The following is a 19560-nucleotide window of genomic DNA, read 5'->3' on the forward strand; positions in this document are numbered from 1 at the left end:
CAGCTAGCAATAGTAAAGGTTATCTCCTCTCTGAGCCACGGACTGCCTAGGAATAGAGACACACAGGATCACTGACTCCAAAATTTCTCATCTTTGTCTAGTTTGTGAGGAAGCTCTTCCCCTGCACAAGGAGGGAACAGGGCTGATACAGATCTACAGACTTGCTGTACTGACACTGTGATGGTCCAGCTCTGCTGGTGTGAAGGCAGAGCCCTCAGGAGTGCTGTGCCCGAGCCCCAGCAGCCCCTCTGCAGCACAGCAGGGCAGCACCATACACGGTGGGACAGTGGCTTCCCACACAGAGAATGAAACACCTGAATACAGAAAGGAGGAGGAGAGCACAAAGGCTGACATTCCTTGCATTTTGCTAAGCTGTCTTTTACCCACACTTTCACCAGCTCATTCACTGACCATGGCCTTGTTTCTCACATACCATGCAATGTTGAAGAGCTCTGGATGGTAAGGTAGCTGGACTCGCATTTCTGGGATTCAATATCCAGGTCTCCAATTTTCAAGATCAGGCGTTTTCCTGGAGGCACTTGGATTTTCTTCTCACAAAGAGTGTAGTTTGGGTACGTCCCAGGATAGTTCTTGGATGCCAGTGTCCCACTGTCCTGATACATCACTGTGTGCCCACATCCATCCCCTGCAGTAGGAGAACAGAAAGGAAGAGAAACAGAATGTATTCCTCAATAAAAAAAAGCAAGAAAATACTTGCTACATAATCATGTCTCATGCACTTTTCCCTTTTAAATAAGTATTTTGTAATACTCCACCTCACTTCTGCTATTGTTGGAGCATAGGTAGCTGAAATAAACATAGTCACATTTCTCTTGTAAAGCAGAAGAAAGAAGGGTTGGAAACACCCATGAACTAGGGTGTATTTGGCAGTAAGGTACAGACAGTATCTCTCTGGCTTTCTGCTTTGTAGCCAAACCCTACTAAATCCCTGAAGATGCAATTCCACATGTAAAGAGCAGGATCCTTCCTTAAGTAATTTTCTCCTGGTTATCAGTCAACATTTTATTCCCACAGCAATAGCCATCTCAGAGAGGGTAACTGAGTCATACATGAAAGCACAGACATGACTTAACTGCTTACCGTCACACACCTGACACATCTTATTTTCCTCTTGTTTTTCTTGTGTCACTTGCACAATACTAACAGCACAGGGTGAAGGCATAAGAGGGACTTCCAAAGTGGGGTGTGCACTGTCAATGGTACACAATGGCCACTTTGGAGCAGCATTCCCAGAAAAGCATGAGCTGCTGCCTCTTTGCTCAAGAGGTGAGGGGAGGGGTCCTCAAAGTGTGTCTTCATGGCACTGTAAGGAGCCAGCTCAGCTTTGGAATCTTTCCTTGGTGGAGAGGCATCTGAGGAGCAGCTGCAGCAGGTCAGAGGACAACAGGAAAAGGCACATGGAAATACACAGGGGATGTGTGGACTGACATGGAAAACAGGAAGCATCCATAGAGGGGGAAGGAAGCAGGTATCAGATAAGAGACCTTGACTACTAAAGGAAGCAATTTTTACTGAACTATTTAAAAGCATACTAGTAATTTAAAGTTTGTATTCTAAAGCTTAAGCCATTTTCTGCTCAATCTTCCAAATAATGGAAATATTTGTGGCAGTGGACTAGTGTCATATACATACAGGCAGTCCTCAGTTTCAGGTCATTTAGGGCATAGGCACACTTTCCATAGAGTCTTGCCTTCTGCTATCCTTTATCTTGGCACAACTGAAGCTAAACCAAGAAGTGTTAACAAAATAAAGAATCCTGCAGGAGATGGGAATTCATAATGTTCACTTTAACTACTCAAAATTTTCCTTTTGGGGATATTTTGGTTAAATGGTTTTGGTCTGTGCCATTTTAATTACTATCTGAATTTCCTTCCAAAATCATTAGAAACAACAACTTAAGGTTTGATAGGATTTTTTAAAAAGGAAAAACTCGGAATGAAGTGTTGAAAAAGAAGTGTTGCCATACCAAGAAGTGGGGGGGAAGTGGCATGCTGTGCTAAGATAAGCTCCAAGCTATCAAACTTTGACTTGCTACCATATAATTACACTGCCATTTCATCCAACTCACTCAACTGCTCTTTCACAAGCAATCACATTTATTTTGAAGCTTTGGCATTACTACTAGCTTTGTTGCCTAGTATTTATTTTTGTCATAGGTTCATGCTGGAAATAGAGGTGAATAGGAGATATAGATCCAAAATCATATCACCATAAAACGTATTCAATATGGTTTTTTTCAGATCTCCTTTTTCACATGCTTTGAAAAGCATCTGTTCAGGGTTTTTAACCAAGCACTGTTGACTTTAGGATGCCTAGGAAAATACTCAAGATGAAAGGCAAGCTGGCTTCATGGGCAAATCACCTCCTAACGGAAACTTTTGGCAACATGACTGAAGATATAAAGAACAATATGGTAGATGAGCTGCCAACTTTCTGAAGAGAGAGGGATCCATAGAGGTCTAGGCAGTGTAAAACCAGATCACTTCCAGCAGGACACAGGACAACCTTGATGCCTGTGTAGCCAACTGCTGCACAGTATAAAAAGAACTGCCCACGGCCTTTAATTTAAACTGCATGTTTCTAACTGTAAGAATTTATTTTAGCTGGAATAAAGAAACTACAATATTGAGTTTTGTTTGCAACATATCCTTATTAGGGAAGAAAAGGAAAACAACGGTAAAGTTCCGGAACCACATGGGGATGAACTCCTTAAAATGGAAAGTCACAGACTTCATCTTACTGGGCTATGTTCTGGCCTCTGTCACCTTTGTACAATGCCAAGGATCTACTGTGGTGCAAAATGCTGCTCAAAAAACTGTGAAGACTTTGCTATCATGACAAGACCCTGACAACTGTCCAGGTCACAGAGCCTTGTATTTCTGCAGAAAGTGTACAGGCAAAGCCATGCATGAGAGACCTCAGCTTGCCATCCTCTCCTCTGTTGAGGTTATACAAGGTCTTGTTCCCAGGGAAACTCCTTTTTTTTTTTTTTTTTTTTTTTTTTTTTTGTTAAATCTGTCTTTGAGAGAGAGCATTAACACCAGAACATCTTTTGAGCTAAGAAAGCATAAATGCTATTTTCTGACTTTCACTGGTGGATCATGGCCATCCAAACACTCCAAAGCTCAGAAGAGGAAGGCTCAGCAGCATCAGCCTATCAGCCTGCACCTATAACATCCCTTGCTGCCTCAGTTCTGCCTGCCATGAAGCAAAAGCTAATGATAAAAGCTTGTTTGTCACAAGTACCAAAGTAATGTCCAAAAAGTCAGACCAAGTCTTAGTAACTACTGCTTCTTACAGAGAAAGCTGACTGCAGCTCTGAATTCTGAGTTTCTCAGCAAGATTAAGATTTTTTCTTTGCTCTGGTACACTGAAATTTGCTGGCACACCCAATAGAAGGAGTCAGAAGGTATAGAGGGAAGGTAGAATAAAGCTCAGGATCCGACAAGTCAAAGAGTGAATTAATGACTAAATATTTGTTAAAAACTCACAAATATAACATCACTATGTAACAAGGGCTCAGAAAAGGAGGCAAGTTGTAAGGAATTCAAGCATATCCCTAGTCACATTATCAAATGTAAAATGTGCAAAATACTGCCATTAGTTTTGCTCTTATTATTTCCCACAGGAAATTTTGATTTTCAGTAGAAATGTGTTGGCCAAACTTAAAATACAGTGAGCTGAAAACACAACTCCTCGTCCTTATGAAAACTATGGCTTAAACACCTGATGTCACACTCTTTCCTATAGGCACAGCTCTTCTGGATGGAAATATGTTTATTTAACCAATCAGTTTGACACAGACTTTCTTGCTGACACTAAATTTTCACTTATCATTACTTCTGAGAACTGTTTTCTATCACCCCATTTGGCAAGAAGCTGTCAGCCTTGCCTCAGACATCCAGGTTTCATCACTTCTCACTGGACAGGAGCATAGCAACACAAACAAGGTACTAAACAACCAGAGAATCTAAACCTACTCAAATTTAATAAAATCTCTCCCCAGCATGAGGAGTTATTGAAAACACATCAAACATGCTTTGTAGAACAGGTTCCCATCGGCACTTGAATCCAGACCAAGATCATGATCTCTGAACCGTGAGCGACCACCTGCTGGCCTAGCTGCAGGTTGTACCAGAGATCACACAGCACTGGAATTAAGGCTGTTTACCAGAGATAAAAATAATCTCCCATGCCAGATGATGGAAACAACTCCCCAAGAAGAAAGAACCACAGCTGGCACCTTCTGCCACAGCAGCAGGCACACCACTCACACCTTGCCCTCTCTCACAGGGTGCTCGCCAAGAGCAGGGCATGTCTGTAACCCCAAACCTGGGACCCCACCAGAAGACACCAGCACATGTGGCTGTGGAGAGGGCAAAAGGAGACACCGAGGGGCTGGCAGGTATCCCCATGCTCAGACACAGATGTAATGGATGCACGTGGGACAAGGTGAAGAAGTAGCTTCAAGTAGCTGTGTCTGGGCTGGGTCTGACCATGGCTACTGGCCCACAGGCAGGAGGGCCCCCTCCAGCATCCAACCTGCCCAGGAAGGACAGAGGTGATGAAATCAATGCCCACAAACAAGCTCTGGCCCCATCCTGTAAGCTGGACACAGCCCCTGACAGGTACTGGGGCTTTAGCAAAATGGTGGTGGTGCCAGAAGCAGCAAGAGATCCCTGAAGATGATGCTGGTTCCTTCAGGCACCCTTCGGTCACCCAGAACCACCTGACTGGACTGACCATCTCCTTCCATCCCTTCCTAGCTCCAGCACAAAATCTGAGCCATGGTGTCTCACTCCCCTGCTCCCTGGGCTTTTCCACCCCTTGGCTGCACACACGTGTGGATGCACACAGTGCCTTCATGCAACCACTCAGCACATTCCTTTCTGTGACAGGCAAAAGGCTACAGTTTTTCAAATAAGTGCTCTACCAAGTTTTCATGTGCTGCACCTTTCAGAAACATGTTGATTCGGCCAACTACAAAACAGTTACAGTGTATGATATCAAAACATTTTCAAAAGCATTGCTACAATATCCTGGCAGCAAACAGCTGCCTTTTTCATCCTTCTGATTCACCCTCATGCAGCAATCCATAGCAGCCTTGGACTCACTCCAGTGCTAAATACATGTTATACCTAGGCGTGATCACACACCCAGCCGGCGGCTCCCTGCCCTCTTCCATTCCATGGCAGGAGCCCCGTGGGGCCCCAGCTTTTCCCACTTGCTCTCCCTGGTTACAGACTACTGCTGCCTGACGTCCCTTGGCTGCCCGCTCTTTCCACCGGGATGAAGACCCCCAAAGTAACTTTATGTCCCTCCTGGCCTCCTCTCGCCCAGTTTGACATCCTTTGAAGGTCACCTTCATGGTGGTGCTTGGAAGAAGGCAAGTTCCTCTTCTCCACATGGAGGACAGGGAAGAGAGCTGTTGGGAGCTCATGGCCAGTCCTTCTCCCTTCTCCATGCCTTCATTTGAGAGGAGAGCAGAAAACTGTGTTTGAATACCTAAACTCTGAATCCAGCCCAAAAAATCAGCATTTTCTGAAGAGCCACTGCAGCAAATGGGCACAGTCAAAGGGGGCAGAATGCCATGGAGTCAAAACTATGGCTCTGAGAGGTCTGATGAGAAGCCCCACAAGGAGAAAAGAGATTTGTCCCATCTTCCACATTGCTTTCACTGAAGTAATAACTCCAGCTTATTAAAAGCTACAATAATAACTGAGCCAAGGAGTTTTGCATCTTGAAATGAGATTTGAGTTATGCATAAGAACAGATAAGTATCCAAGAAGGAAATCAACTCCTTCCAGTCAAACCTGTGCCCTCTCTGCTCACGTGGGATAGGAGAAAAGAGAAAAAAAAATCCAAGTTTTCTTGCCATCTGCCATCCAAATCCACTGCAGTGGTCTGAAAACACTTTGGTTTTCATACAGCAACTCTAACCTTCGTCACTAACAGAACCATGCATGCTGCAAACATAAATGGGTTCACATCTTCACTGCTTTCTGAGGTGATGGACTAAAATGCAGAGTTAAGTGCTTCATCTCTAACCTCTCCACTGCCAAACCTGGGTCAAGAGCATCAGCTATTTACTGTGCCATTACAACAGAAGAGACACCTCCACAAAACCAGGACCTAAACCCTTCCCTTCCACAGAGAATGGTGAGATGTCAGAGCTTTGTGCTTTTCCTGGCAGTGAGTAATTTTCCTGTTGCCCTCAAACAAAGGGCAACACCACAGCCCTGATGCATTGCTGGGCAGGTGAGAACCCCAGTCCTCCTTCCCAGCAGTGCTGGGGCCCAGAGCCACAGGCACCACGGGGGAGGTAGAGGGAGAAATGGCCGCACATTTGGGAATTTCACAAACCCCTGGATTCAGGGCAGATGACATTTACACCAGCCAAGCAACTGGCTGAGCCCTGCTTCAAAAGTATATAAATCTGCAGTAGGATTTTTTTGGAAGTCCAGCTTTATGTTCTTTACAATATTTTGTGGATACAGAAAAAACTATTTTCAAATAATGAAAGAAGCCACTAAAAATTAAGGCAAGTCTATAATGAAAAAAACCCCAAAGTGACTGTCATCCTCCATGGCCTTCAAATTAGTATTAATATATTTTTAAGGGAAAATGTCTCCCACATCACAGTATGCCCTATTGCAAAAGGAAAAACAAATAGCACATAAATATTTTCTTTGAGTTGCATTTTAATTTAACTCCATTAAGAAGTCAAGAAACATTTTATCCTCTGTGCTGCAGCAGTTCCTGAGGACACTTATTTTGCTGCCCAAGCTAACCAAGTGGTGGCTGGCAGGAGGGCTAAGAGCAGGAAGGGAAGGTAGAGCAGCAGAAGAAACAAAGGAACACTGTGGAGTGCTGATTTTATTGCCCAAATTATTTACTTACCAACTTCAAAGGGATGCAAAAGGAGAAGGAGGCCAAACAAACCACAGCATGTTTTCCCCTCCTCTTCACAGACATTATTTACTGTAATGTCCCTCTTAAAGTAGAAATGAGAAAGAAGCAAATGACCTCCAATTGGTTCTGCGGTGGTTCCATAAATCACAAATTCCCACCACGTGCCCAGCTGCAGTCACTCCCACAGCCATTCAGGCTGCAGCTGGGAACTGGCTTTCCTCGGGATGTCCCCTGCAGCCAGCCTCATGAGATGCTCTGCCTCAAACTATGCAAAGTTATTTGGTAACAAGTTGGATTGCCATCATCAGGTAAAGAAAAAAAAATCCCTGACAACCCTTTTGAACTCTTATCTAGCAATGTAGCTTACATCCATATGACCATTTTTCAAAGTTTGAATTTTTTAGCCATTGCAGCACAGCCATCTGGGAGTAGCCAAGGGAAATGCTTTCAGCTACATGGCAGTGACTTTGCAGGATTGCTACAACTAACCTGAGCAGCCTTTACTACCCCAGAAACCTCTCATCTTTGCAGAAGTTCCCAAAGACAAATACATACCAAGATCTGAGATTTTATTTATTTAGCTGCTAAAAGGTCAAAAGAAAGCAGATATCTCCTCATAAGCAACTTCTTCTCTCAACACAAAGCCATGTCCACCAAGCCAGAACTTTAGACTCAGCATGCAGGTTTGAAACCTGAACAAGTAGTAAAGTCTTTCTTACACTAACACAAATGTGAATCACGATCTGGTTCCACTGCAATCTGTGAAAGACAGACAGTACCAGAGTACATGTCAAAAATAAGCATGTTTTAGTCACTGCTTCCAGGACTTAGGCACTATACCCAAATGTAGCCCGCCAGAGAAGCGAGCTTCAGTACTGGAATTTGCTTTTTAGCACTCTAAATACAGCACTCTTGAGCTTGTGGGTGTGAGAAAACTTCTATGCCTTTTTAACTGCTGAAACAAAAGAGATTTGTCATTTATTTATTTATTTATTGCATGGCTTCATTTAAATATTTTTCAATGCTTTCCTTTATGAAGGTGGCATATTGCTGTGACTGACCACCTCAACATATTGTTGTGTGGGTTTGGACAGACATGAGAATGGAGCTACACATGTATAGAAATTTCAGAGAAATCTCAGAGCCCCATTTTTGCAAAAGGGAAACTGATTTTTTGTTTTCTAAATAAATAAATTATTACTATGAGATACACATCCATATTACACACCTCAAGTGCAGAGAAGGCACTGAGTCCATTGCCAAACACTTCTTGTGCCTCCATGCTCAGAAAGAACTGTGATGGACTATAAATAAATGGGAAGATGGCCACATTCCCCCTTCAGCCACCTGTGCAGAGTAACTCAGGACCCTGGTGATGGTTCAGAGCTATGAAGGCTGTGAGGAGCAAATATCCCACAGACAGCAGCTTCTTCCCTGCCCCTCTGCCTACAGCATCCCAGGAATGTGCCAACAACACAGGGCTGGAGCTCCCTCCCGCCCTGTGCTGGGCTGTCCCTAGGTTGGGGGGACATTTTGCCATCAGGGCATCTCCTCCAGTTCTGCTGACTTGAGGCAAACATGAAGTTGGAATTTTGGATTTTTATTAAGGGCTTTTCAGGCAAAGTAGGAAATGCTAATCTTAACTAAGAGTCATATCATATGTATGCAAATTGTTTGCTCTACTTTCTCCATCTGTTTTCTTCCCAGGTTTTTCTCTGCACTATGCTTTACTGAAGATTAACTTACAGTATATTGCACCAAATTTGGACTGTGTGGGAAACATATGCTGCAAGCTCAAGGCCAGACTCGAATATTGGGTTGCACAGGAATAGGAATATTCACAGCAGTGCTAAGGACTGACAAACCCACAGGGACAGGAAATTCAGAGACACCAGGGTAAGGAGAGGCTGAAGCAGAGCTGTTCCAGTTACAGTAGCAGGTGGGAAGGCAAGATATCAAAACAGTTTTAATTTGGGCAAGAGGAAATGGCTGAACATGATAGAATGAAACCACACACTCCCCTCATTTTAATATACAATTACCTTGTTAGTGTGATACATGTTGAGCAAGACAGTTATCAATGATGGAGGATGGTCTTTTTTTCTAGAAATCAAACTTGTCCTGACTTACTTGAAAAATCACACATCCACCTTTTATGCCTGTACGCCCAGGTGGAATATGTAATTTGTTAATAAGAAAGGACAAGAGAAAGGATGCTACTTTTCTCAAAGTGAATTATACAAACACCCCATTATCCCCAAGGTGTAAATCAACAAGTATCTCAAGATAAAGCAAATTGGTTTGTGATGGAAACAATAATTGTCATTGACCAGCACAAAAAAAAAAAATTCATGTCTTTTGACTTGGTGAACCCAGCGTCTAAGAAACTATTTCCTCCATGGTTACTGCAAACTAACAACAAATGGTTTTTTGCAACTCCAGTAGAAATGGAAAAAAATTTTACTGAACTAAGATGAAGAAACAATCAAAGAACTACTCTAGCCTGATGTACTGAAAGCAAGAAATGCCTTTTATCAGTATAGTCCCACAACCAGCCTGCTTGATACTCATCCTCAAGGTACTAAACAAAATGGTACATGCAGAAGCTCCATAAGCTTTTGTGATCTTCCCAATTCATTGTGGTTACATATAATTGCTGTGAAAGTTGTTTTAAATTTAAAAATAAAAAAAAAAAAAAGAAAGAAAGGAAAGCAGCTACATCATTACTTAAGTACTACAGTGTTGGTTGTGGCACCACATGTGACCCACAGCATCATTTCTGTGCTTTGTGTGACACATCAATGAGACTGCATAAAAGGTATTTACTTATGGATGTGGAAAACTGCAGAGTATATTTTTTGCCACCTTGTGTACACCACTTATACTGAAACTCCATAGTTCCATTCTGACCAGATTTTTTTGATTAGCAGCAGTATTAAACAATCATATTCTCAACTTTTGGAACAGGATATGTAGAAAGATCTGAACGATTTTTCACTCAACCCAAGAGTGAATGTCTCGGTGTAACTGCTTAGTTTGATACAGTTTTAGTTTGCTTTCCACCTACAAAACACAGCAACTAAGTTTCATCTAAAAAAATAGTGGCTTAATTTTCAAAACACAAGCATTAGCCAGGACCATGAGTTTTAACATGTCTCTGCTGTCTGTGCTCAAATTCTAGATCAGTAAGTGCCGATTCCTCGGGTTTGAAAATGTTAACATGACCACTCAAAAAGCCTTCAGTAGCTCAGAGGCATTTGAACTTCAATTCCCCTGCAGCATGCTGACATAAGAAACATGGGCTAATACAAAGCCCAGCCTTTGGGAGGAAGCTGACACAACAGGGAAGGCAACAGCTCAAATGTGAGCCACGAACCTCGCTGCTAAAACATCCCAGCAGAGGGAGACCCACAGGATAACTGAATTTATTTTACAAGTTAAAATAGATTTTTGCAGACCCGGAGGACAAAGTGTGGACTTTTTGTTGTTGTTGCTATGAGTTCATTTTACAAGTGAGGCATTGCTGACTATTAAGATCAAAACAACATACCAACACAGAACTGGTGTGGCACCAGAGCAAAACACGAGTGAATTTCAGGCAGAAGCCACACATCTCCTTTCTTCACAGTTAGTGCAGCTGCAACAACAAGGCTCAGGCACGTAACAAAGCCATTCTGTTCGGGTGGGTGAAGAAATCCACCTATGTTTCCAGCTTTTTGAAGTCTCTGCTGCTACTCCATGAAGAAAAGTTTTGTTTGATTTCTGACAGGACACACACAGGCCTTTGTATAGATGAGGGATCACATCCAGAATTCCCCATGTGTTTTTGTAATTTGAAATAAAACAAACAAACAAAATTTTTATTCAGTGGACAGGAACATCTGGAAGATGACATCAACATGACTTCAACTTTAATGTCAAAGCATTAGACTGAAATCCAATATTGTTGAACAATTTGTGGTGGAAATGCCAAAAACTCAAACATCAAGGAATAAAACTGTGATGGATATGAGGTTTCTGCAGCAACTGAAGGAAGAAACAATGTTTTAGAGCTTAACTAAATGCCTGATGAACACTAATGTAATTGCAGAGGTAGCTCAGGCTGAAATGCATGATACTAAATATAAAAATGAACACCCTGGTCCTGTAGGAGGCCTGGGGACTGGGTTTCTAGCCTTGTCCTGCTCTGCTTTCCCCGTTTATTCTCCTGTCCCTGTTATAGTTGGCTGGAAAACACCTTCACTGAAGCTCTTTGGAGATGGGCAAATGCTGCACAGCATGGATGTCCTCATCCTTCTCTGTGCCTGTGTGGGGGAGCAGAATGGAGCTGCCATCAGACAGCAGTCCTGGCCCATCAGGGAAACAGAAATAACAAATATGGTCCCAATGGGACTGGAAATCTCGCTCAAAGAGGATGAGAAAGTACCACCACCACAAAACTAAGCCTTCATGTCTTGGAAGGAAACTCCTGAGAGGCAAGTCCTGGCTCTGTCAAAAGAAGGGAGAGAGGCAATGAAAGACCAAAATGCTTCCTCTCCTCAAAACACTCAGCTCCCAGGCCTAATTATACAGCATCAACAATCCTAACCAAAACTACTGGCAGCCTCTCTCTATGTACGAGCATACAGCCAACCTCAAAATTGTGGCTTTAGCACTCACACAATATTCACAGGCCAAAATCAGTTTAATTAGATAATTTGTAATTTCTTTTGAAAGCAAAAATGAAGGTATCTGTATACTCTTAAAACTAGTCAAACCACTATCCTTTTTTTATTTAAGCATCAGTATTAGCTTGTCCCAGTTTGAAGTTTCCCACTCCCAGTTGTAACACTAATTAAACCTTTTGGGGAAGTTGTGCGCTCATTCTTATGCATTGCTATTAATATTTTTTATTGCAGTTAGTTGGGATCCAACACCATTCCACTGAACCCAGTCAGAAGGATTTTATTTTGATTTTGTCTGGCTTGTTTTATTCTTAGCAGATGGTGCAAACCCATATGTTGATGAGTACATGCCACAGGAGAGCATCTGATCCGATACAGCCAGCCCCAAACTACAGCGATGTCTGTGCTGAGGACTTCAGTGCCTGCCACCACACAGGACCACACTTCTCAGCATGGTGTGAGAGCTCAGATGGGCTTTCAAAACTATACCAGTCCTGGTATCCAAGATACTTTTGAAAAGGTACCTCAGGCATCTCTATACAGTAGCATGACTGTCCTCAAAATTGGTATTTTTTCAAGCTAATTTTTACTGTGCTACCCACGTAACTCAGGTGGACTAAAGGTGACACTTATATGTGATAAATATAAATGAATACATTTTTGCATATGCAAATCAACAAATAATTTTCATGAAATGTGACTCAACGGCCATGCAGGTAACAACTTTCCCAAAGCATCTTTTTCTCCCCGCATTGTCAGAGACTCCTGCTGCCCTCCCTGTCTTTGATTTTGTTTGAAATACATCCCCTGATAACCTAAAGAGAAGTACTTATGAAGAGCTTAGGGCTATTTATAGCAAAGTCTGTGTGACTGAAAACATTGCAGTTTTCTTGTGGTGGGTACTTGCATTGCTTATGAACTGCAACTGGAAAACTGTTGCCTCCCTCTTTAGCAATTCTAGTCAGCATTCCCAAGGCAAGAGAGAGAGAGAGCCAAGGAAGGAAACAGACATAAGGACAAAACGCAAACAAACTGAAAATTTACCAATCACTTATATTCAGAAACTGAAGCGGGGGGCGGGGGTTTGGGTACAAGAAAGACTCATCTCGATCTGCATTTCAAACTGCTGGAAATGGGCATACAAAGTGGATTAGCATGATCACACCAGTACTCTTTTTTTGCAAGGGTTTTGTGCAAGCCCCTGAGAACAGGCATAATCTCTGGTAATTACTGGATACACTGTTGCCACATTGAATAACAGCCTTTCCTCAAAACATATAAAAGTCTACTCCCCATCGATCCTTCCAACTGGGTGTTGGGTGCCACTGTCAACAGACCCAGGAACACAGCAAGCAAAGCTCACTCCTGGATGCTGATCTGCAAATCCCACATGAACTAGTTTCATAGTTGTGTTTTATCTGAAGTGAAAATAAATGAGGTACAGCAAGAGCAGTGGCTTAAATCTTGTACTTAATAGATTAAAATCCCCATTCCTCTTATACCTTCCTACAAACAAACAAGCTTCAGGTCAGTTTGAAGTCCTACTGGCCAGAATTGTGATAGAAAATGAGTCAAAACTCTGGAAGGCTCAGATTCAACTCTGATTTCTGCTGCTTACATGGGTCAAGGTCTTGCTCAACAACACCAGAAGAAAAAACAAGGAATGGTGAAAGACAAAGATAATGTGTTCAGGTTTGGTTCCCTTCTGCCTTGGGATTTAACCACTGGGGGAGATTTTTAGAAGAGATATCAGGATATGGGATGGCTGTATGAGGTTGGCAGACAAGGGAAAAGGTATATTTTTTACTTGTCAGTAAAGAACTGGCAACTGAAACCCCAAAAGATTGGTGTATCGCAGAATAAAAAGAGAAAAGAATCACCTTTTATTATAAATCCCAAAGTTATATGTTACTCATGGACAGTCATAGATGTAGTATTTGTTCCCAGGTGAGACCTACTAAGCCTATAAATACTTTTTTAATTAAAATAGTTTCCCTTGATGCTCAGCCTTTCTTATCATCATTTTATGGGCAACAAAATTCCACATTCATAGATGCCTCGGACAGCACACACATTTAACATATTTTCAAGAACAGAAAGAGCGCTGACACCTGGACTCTACACAGCCACACTTAGATACAAGCCATTCTCTGAAATAACCAAGCCACAGTGAAAAAAGAGGTCTTTCCTTAATTTGAAACCAAAGTAAAAGAACAGAAGCTATAACAGCCCTTTCATCCTTGTTCTGTAGCACCCCTCAAGAAAAAGTTTAGAGAAGGCTAAAGTCAGCTCATGAGAAGTCAGAAAAACATAATGCTTCATTTTTTAAAAAGGATATTTCAAAATCAATATACTGAAACCAGTGCATCTTTCTTTGAACCAGCTGGTGGGAAACACCAGTGGTGATGAGATACAGAATTATCTGAAACTCGAGCCTGATTCACTCTGGCACTTCTCCTGCTCCATTACAACTCCTAAATCAAGTCAAGAAGCTTGTGTAACAGGAAGTTTGTATCCACTTATCTCCTTTCTCCACTGGTGTGACTTTAGAACACTTAGCCCTTAATTTATAGGGTAATAGTAATAAACAAACACAGAACTTCCACCCGTGGAGAAATGAAGTGTGTGGGGGGAATCAACATCTTTCCTGCTTTCTAGACACTGGACAGATTATCTGGTAAATCTGAGTTTGGTCCAAGGAGAACCAGGCAGAATAGTACTTGTGTTTCCATTCTGTTGATTTGATAGTAGAAACATTTTTAACATGAATAAAACAAAAGTGCTTTTACCAACTAATTTGGGAATATGGACAAGATGGGACATTCATACGTACTACTGTGTTACTGTATGCACAAAAACCCCCTGAAATCCCAGCAGACTTACTATTACTCACTTGCACCCCAAATGACTTTCTTCTCCCTGGTGCCATTGAGTGAAGAATAAGCATTGGTGAAAGAGAAAACAAACAAAAAAAAAACCCTCCCCTCAACACACTGATGAAAAGAGGGGATTAAGAGAATGTTTTTTTTCCTTGCTACATATGTTTCCTGGAACATATCAAATTGGAATCCCAGCGCACGGAGGACAGAACAGCAAAGCTACCAAGAAGCTGGCAAGTGGCAACACGACTCATACCAACTTCTCCCTTTTCTGGAGAGCCGTATCAGAAACCTCTGTTAATAGGAGGTTATGGGAAGAACAGGTATAAATCAGCAGAAGTACTTTCTGCCAGCGCCTGTATACAATGCCAATGCCTGTATACAGCTAATGCACAGCGCTGGGTTCTGGAATTTGCAGCCAACTCGGAACATTAATACGGGATTTCTAAGATATCTGAATGCACTGTCAAGCTCATTACGATGCTTAGTTTCCAGTACTAGCTATTTTATCGGTAGCTGCCAGTGAAGTCTTCTAAGACGGATGCATCAGGCCACGCAATGCAACAGCCAAGAGGCTGCAACTCCGCGGGCAGAGATGTCAGCTGTACTGGTAATTTACACAGGAATCTTAACAACACAGGGCAAAGAGAATGGTACCCGCACTCTATTTGCAACAAACTGCACTGCCACAAAAAGGGCCCTAACATCCCCTCGAGATTCCTACGAAACTTTGTGCGGGCGCGAGTACGGGCATTACACTTTCTCCCCGAGGCGGTGGGAGAGCAGAGCTGCCCGTTCGCGGCTGCGGGACGGGGGCTGCCGGCCCCGGCGCCGCCGGAGCAGACGCGGAGCTGCCGCTGACCCAGCGCCGCCCGCCGCGCCCGGGGCTCCCGCCGGGGCTGAGGAGGCGCGGCCACAGCCGGGCGCCCAGGTGGCCTCCACCGGCACGCAACTTTCCCGAGACTTTTTCGCCACTTATCTGACTTATTATAAAAGAAGAAAAAAAAAAAAAAAAAAGTCCTAATTAACAAATATCAAAAAAGTCGTAGTATACATTTACGGTAAGGCTGGTTACCACTTTAATCTCGCAGCTACTCAGACACAGGGATAAACCCGGCGAGGATTAACCAGGTCAGCTATATACAGCCCCGAGAGCAGCTCAGGCTACGCTCCCGCAGAGCAGGAGGCGAGGACGGCGGGGGCAGCCCGCCGCACCCCTCCGCTCGCCCCCAGCTCCCCGGGGCCGCGCCTGCCGAGCCTCCCCGCCCGGCCCCGCACTCACCCAGCGTCTCCGCCCGCAGCCAGAGCGGGGCCGAGGCTCCGAGAAGCAGCGAGAGCAGCAGCGAGGGGGCGGCCCGCGCCCCCCCGGCCGGGCCCATGGCTCCGGCTCTCGGCGGGGCGGGCGAGGCACAACTTCCCCACTTCCCTCCTGCTCCTTTCTCTTCCTCTCCTCTTCCTCCTCCTTCTTCTCCTTCTGGTTGGGGCGGCTCCGGAGCCAGCCCGCGCTCCCGCGGAGCGGGGCGGCCGCCTCCCGGCATCCTTCCCCCCGCAGGTGTTTCTGCGGAGGCGGAGAAGGGGCCGTGCGGGGCTGCCGCTGGCCCCGTGCCCCGCCGGTGGCCGGGCTGCAGCGCTGCCGCCTCCCGCCTCCCCGGCCTGGGGCTGGGGGTGGAGAGAGGAAACGGGAGAAGGGGAAGCGCCACAATTCCCATTGGGCTGCCGCTCGGGGTATCTCCTCCTCCTGCCGTGGACCGAGGGGCCGGCGCGGCCCCGCCGCCCCCTCCCCTCGCCGAGCGCTGTTCTCCCGCCCACCGCCGCTCCGGGTGCTGCACCGGGGTCGCGGCGTTTCCCCAAAGCATTGCAGCCCCCGGCATCGCCTGCGAGCCCCCGAAGCTGGCGAGCCACGTACATGCCCACACACATATATACACGCGCTCGTATACGCGAGTATGTTCTTGAGGAAACAGGATTATTTTGCCGTTCGTAGGCTGATTCCCAGGCGTCGCTCCCGCTGCCGCGGCGGGAAGGGGCGCGGGGAAGCCGCAGGGTGTGTGCGAGGGAGGACACGAGTGGGGCCGGACGCTCCCGCTTGCCCCGTCCGGCCCCTTCAGCACAGCTGGGGTCGTGATCGGGCTTGCCGGTGCTGAGGAGGTGTCTCCACGCAGGTTTGCAAGCCGTGTGGTTAGCCTGTGCCAGCGTTGTCTGTTTCAATTCTGGGCGGAATTAAACAGGAGTTTTCTAAAGTATGCTGTGGGCATCTCTCTCTCTGTCCAGCTTGACTGTCCGGCTCTGAAGAAACCTGTGGCACAGGGAGGGTTGCAGATGCACGGCAGGGAACACAGTGCCAGCAGCTGCAGGAGACCCGAATGTTAAGCAGGCCCCAGTGGTTTGCCTTTTAGAAATACCCTGGAGAATGGAAGATAGGCTGTCTGAATCTCTACAGTCTTTTTGGGGATGGGTTGCTGTGAGGCAGGTGAGTTCACACTGCTGGCAGGTCAGGAACACTGTGCTGCTGTGCTAAAATGAAGTACAGAATTAACTTGTATGTCAGAGACAACATTGCTAGATTTTATATTATGTTAGAAAAAAGTCGAGTTTGGTAAACCTTTATTCTAATTGAGCTCTTGTTTTGTAAGTGTTAATGTCTGTTTTTTAACTTTTCAGACACCATATGTGATCAGGCATATTTTTTGCCATGTACCCAGTACATTATATTCTTGGTATATGTATTTAACACACGTTGTTAGTATTTGAGACTTACCCTTCTTTTCAAAGGAGAGTTTAAAATCTAGACTAAAATGTTAGAGATGATATAAGGCAGAGAGAGTGTTTGTTAGTGCAGCAGTTTGGTGGTCAGACTAATCCTTACCGGATTTTGCCAACAAATGCCAGCATCCTTCTGGTTGCAGGGGTTGGGATGGGTGACTCTCTTCAAGACTGAAGACTGAGAGACTTTTAAAGAGGAGCAGTGTGTCCATGTGAATAAAAGTGGCCTGTTCTTGTACTTGTCTCACAGATTGTCAGGAGCAAATCCATACAAATGAGAGTGATTATAGAGACAAAGGGGCAAGAAAGTCAAACTCTGCAACAGCCTCAAGACTAGATTTAGAGACCCCACAGAAGTGGTGAAAATATTGTGGTCACAAAAAATAATTTTTCCAATATCAAATTCTGGTCCAAAACCTACAAACAAGACTGAATGGAATAAATGGAAACATGAGGGAGAGAGATGGATAGGATAATACATGTTGCAAATACATATATCAACAATATGTTGCAAAACATATATCACCTTTGAAAGAGTGGTAGCTGTTGAAAAGCGATATAACAACATATGAGCATGCATTGTTTTGTATTAGTCTCAGCAGGCAATCAAAACCAGTCAGTCCTGCATGGGTTGGTGTTGGGAATTATACTGATTTGTATTCCATCAACTGAAATCTAGAATATATTCTCTAGTAATAGTGCCAGTTTCTAGTTCTATTTGTTAAGAGTTATCATAAATATGGACAGAACAGTCCTGCAGGTCAATCCCAACTAACCTTAGGGAAGCAGTACTGTGATAAACTGTGATAAGCTTTGGTGATCCTGGGCAATTTAATGTGCAGAGCACTTTGCCATGGAACTTGCAGATAATGTCACTAGTGCTGATCTCTCCACAGAACTTGGATGGTTGGTAATTGGTAGAGGCAAGTTAGGAGCCTTGGAAGGCCAAAACAGTTTTTGCCTGTCACACAGCTCTAGAGGCTTGGAACAAGGGGGAAGGTAGGTTGGCAGATACCATGAAAGGAGGCTTTCTTCATCTCCTGGGCGCTGGAGGCTTGGCAGTGCCCTCTGAGACAGAGAGATAATGATTCAATTCACAGTTATTTTTATTTCAATGATTTGTAGTGAAATGATAAGTCATGCTCTTGAGACTGGGGCTGTAAAATATGTGGGAGTGGTATTTGTTTTCTGCTCACGGCCAGTGAGGAGAGCACTGGTGGAGGGAAAGCGTGCAGGCTGCCTTCTCAATCTCACCCCTCTGGGCTCAGCCGGGGCTGGTCCCTTGTCCAAGGCCACGTGTTTCCTGCTGCAAACCTGCAGTGCTCAGGGGGAAGCCCTGCTCCTCTCGACGGTGTTGGGAGCACAGCTTTCCTATTGACTGCAGCAGGATAATAATAATGCAATCAGTTGAAGTAGCTTCTGTATTATTTATTTTGCTATTAAATTCTCATTACTATGCCCTCTCTCTGTCAGTTTTCAATATGCTGTAGGCAAAGAACTTACTGTCATCTTCCAAGATTAAATAATCATTAAGATGAATGAAAGAGTCTATAGCTCTCAAAGTTGTTATTCACAAGGAGGACTTGTGTAACCCTTGTCATCTTGCTATACTGGTTCATGTGTGCTTTTCCAAATTTCCCTTCGTAAGGAGGAGAGTTAAAACCAGCTTTTAAATAAATATAGTTTTAAAGGCATGTGCTTTGAGTTAAGGCAGAAGATTAGTTCAGAAAGAAGGCATACATTGAGCCTCACTAATATGTTGTCACACGGTGGGAGTTTCACAACAGGAAAACTCCGTGCCAAACCACTTCTGACAGCTTTTTGCAACTGATTTTGGTCACTAACACTGACTTAATTTGGAAGAGATCTGATTCACCCAAACACATTGCTACTTTTTAGCATGAACATATGCCTTTCCTTTACAGGTAGTTTTCCAAGGGTATGAGTTAGGAGTATTTTGTGTGTATGTTGCAAATGGTATTAACTGAGTCACCCGCAGCTAGATAATAATGTGTCTTATTTCATTGTATGGATATCTTTACTGTGCAGCCACCTGCAAATGAGCCGTTGAGTTTTTACTAAACAGACCTTTGACCCCAGGATGAACAAACAGCGAGCAAGGACTTCAGAACAAAATCGGCTCAAAACACTTCAGAAGGTGGATGGTCAGTACTGGGACATATACCCAGGTTTCATTTGTAGACTTGTACAGTCTCTAGCTTCATGGATTCACTTTCTTGACCTATACTTTTTATATACTGTTGCATAATGGCATATAACACACAGAGAAAGAGCTGCTTCTAAGCAGATGTAAATCATCT

At 44.1% G+C, this 19560-nt stretch overlaps 1 protein-coding gene across 2 annotated transcripts in view; it reads right to left on the reverse strand.

Moving 5' to 3' along the window:
• Positions 1-16584, reverse strand: part of DCBLD1 (discoidin, CUB and LCCL domain containing 1) — a 46776-nt gene extending 30192 nt beyond the window's left edge. The window contains exons 1-2 of one of the 2 annotated variants that reach the window (XM_071438075.1): positions 15759-16362; positions 434-646 (exon numbers count right to left, since the gene is read on the reverse strand). In XM_071438075.1, coding sequence (XP_071294176.1) covers positions 434-646; positions 15759-16347 — 802 coding nt within the window. In that variant the 5' untranslated portion in view covers positions 16348-16362. Of the gene's footprint in view, positions 1-433; positions 647-15758 lie in introns of both variants that reach the window. The other variant, XM_071438084.1, reaches the window with a different exon arrangement.
• Positions 16585-19560: the final 2976 nt, after the last annotated feature.

The sequence above is a fragment of the Agelaius tricolor genome, unplaced genomic scaffold (genome assembly GCF_023055355.1).
Source record: "Agelaius tricolor isolate 1412-34295 unplaced genomic scaffold, bAgeTri1.0.p SCAF_1, whole genome shotgun sequence".
In the NCBI taxonomy this organism is placed as follows: domain Eukaryota; kingdom Metazoa; phylum Chordata; class Aves; order Passeriformes; family Icteridae; genus Agelaius; species Agelaius tricolor.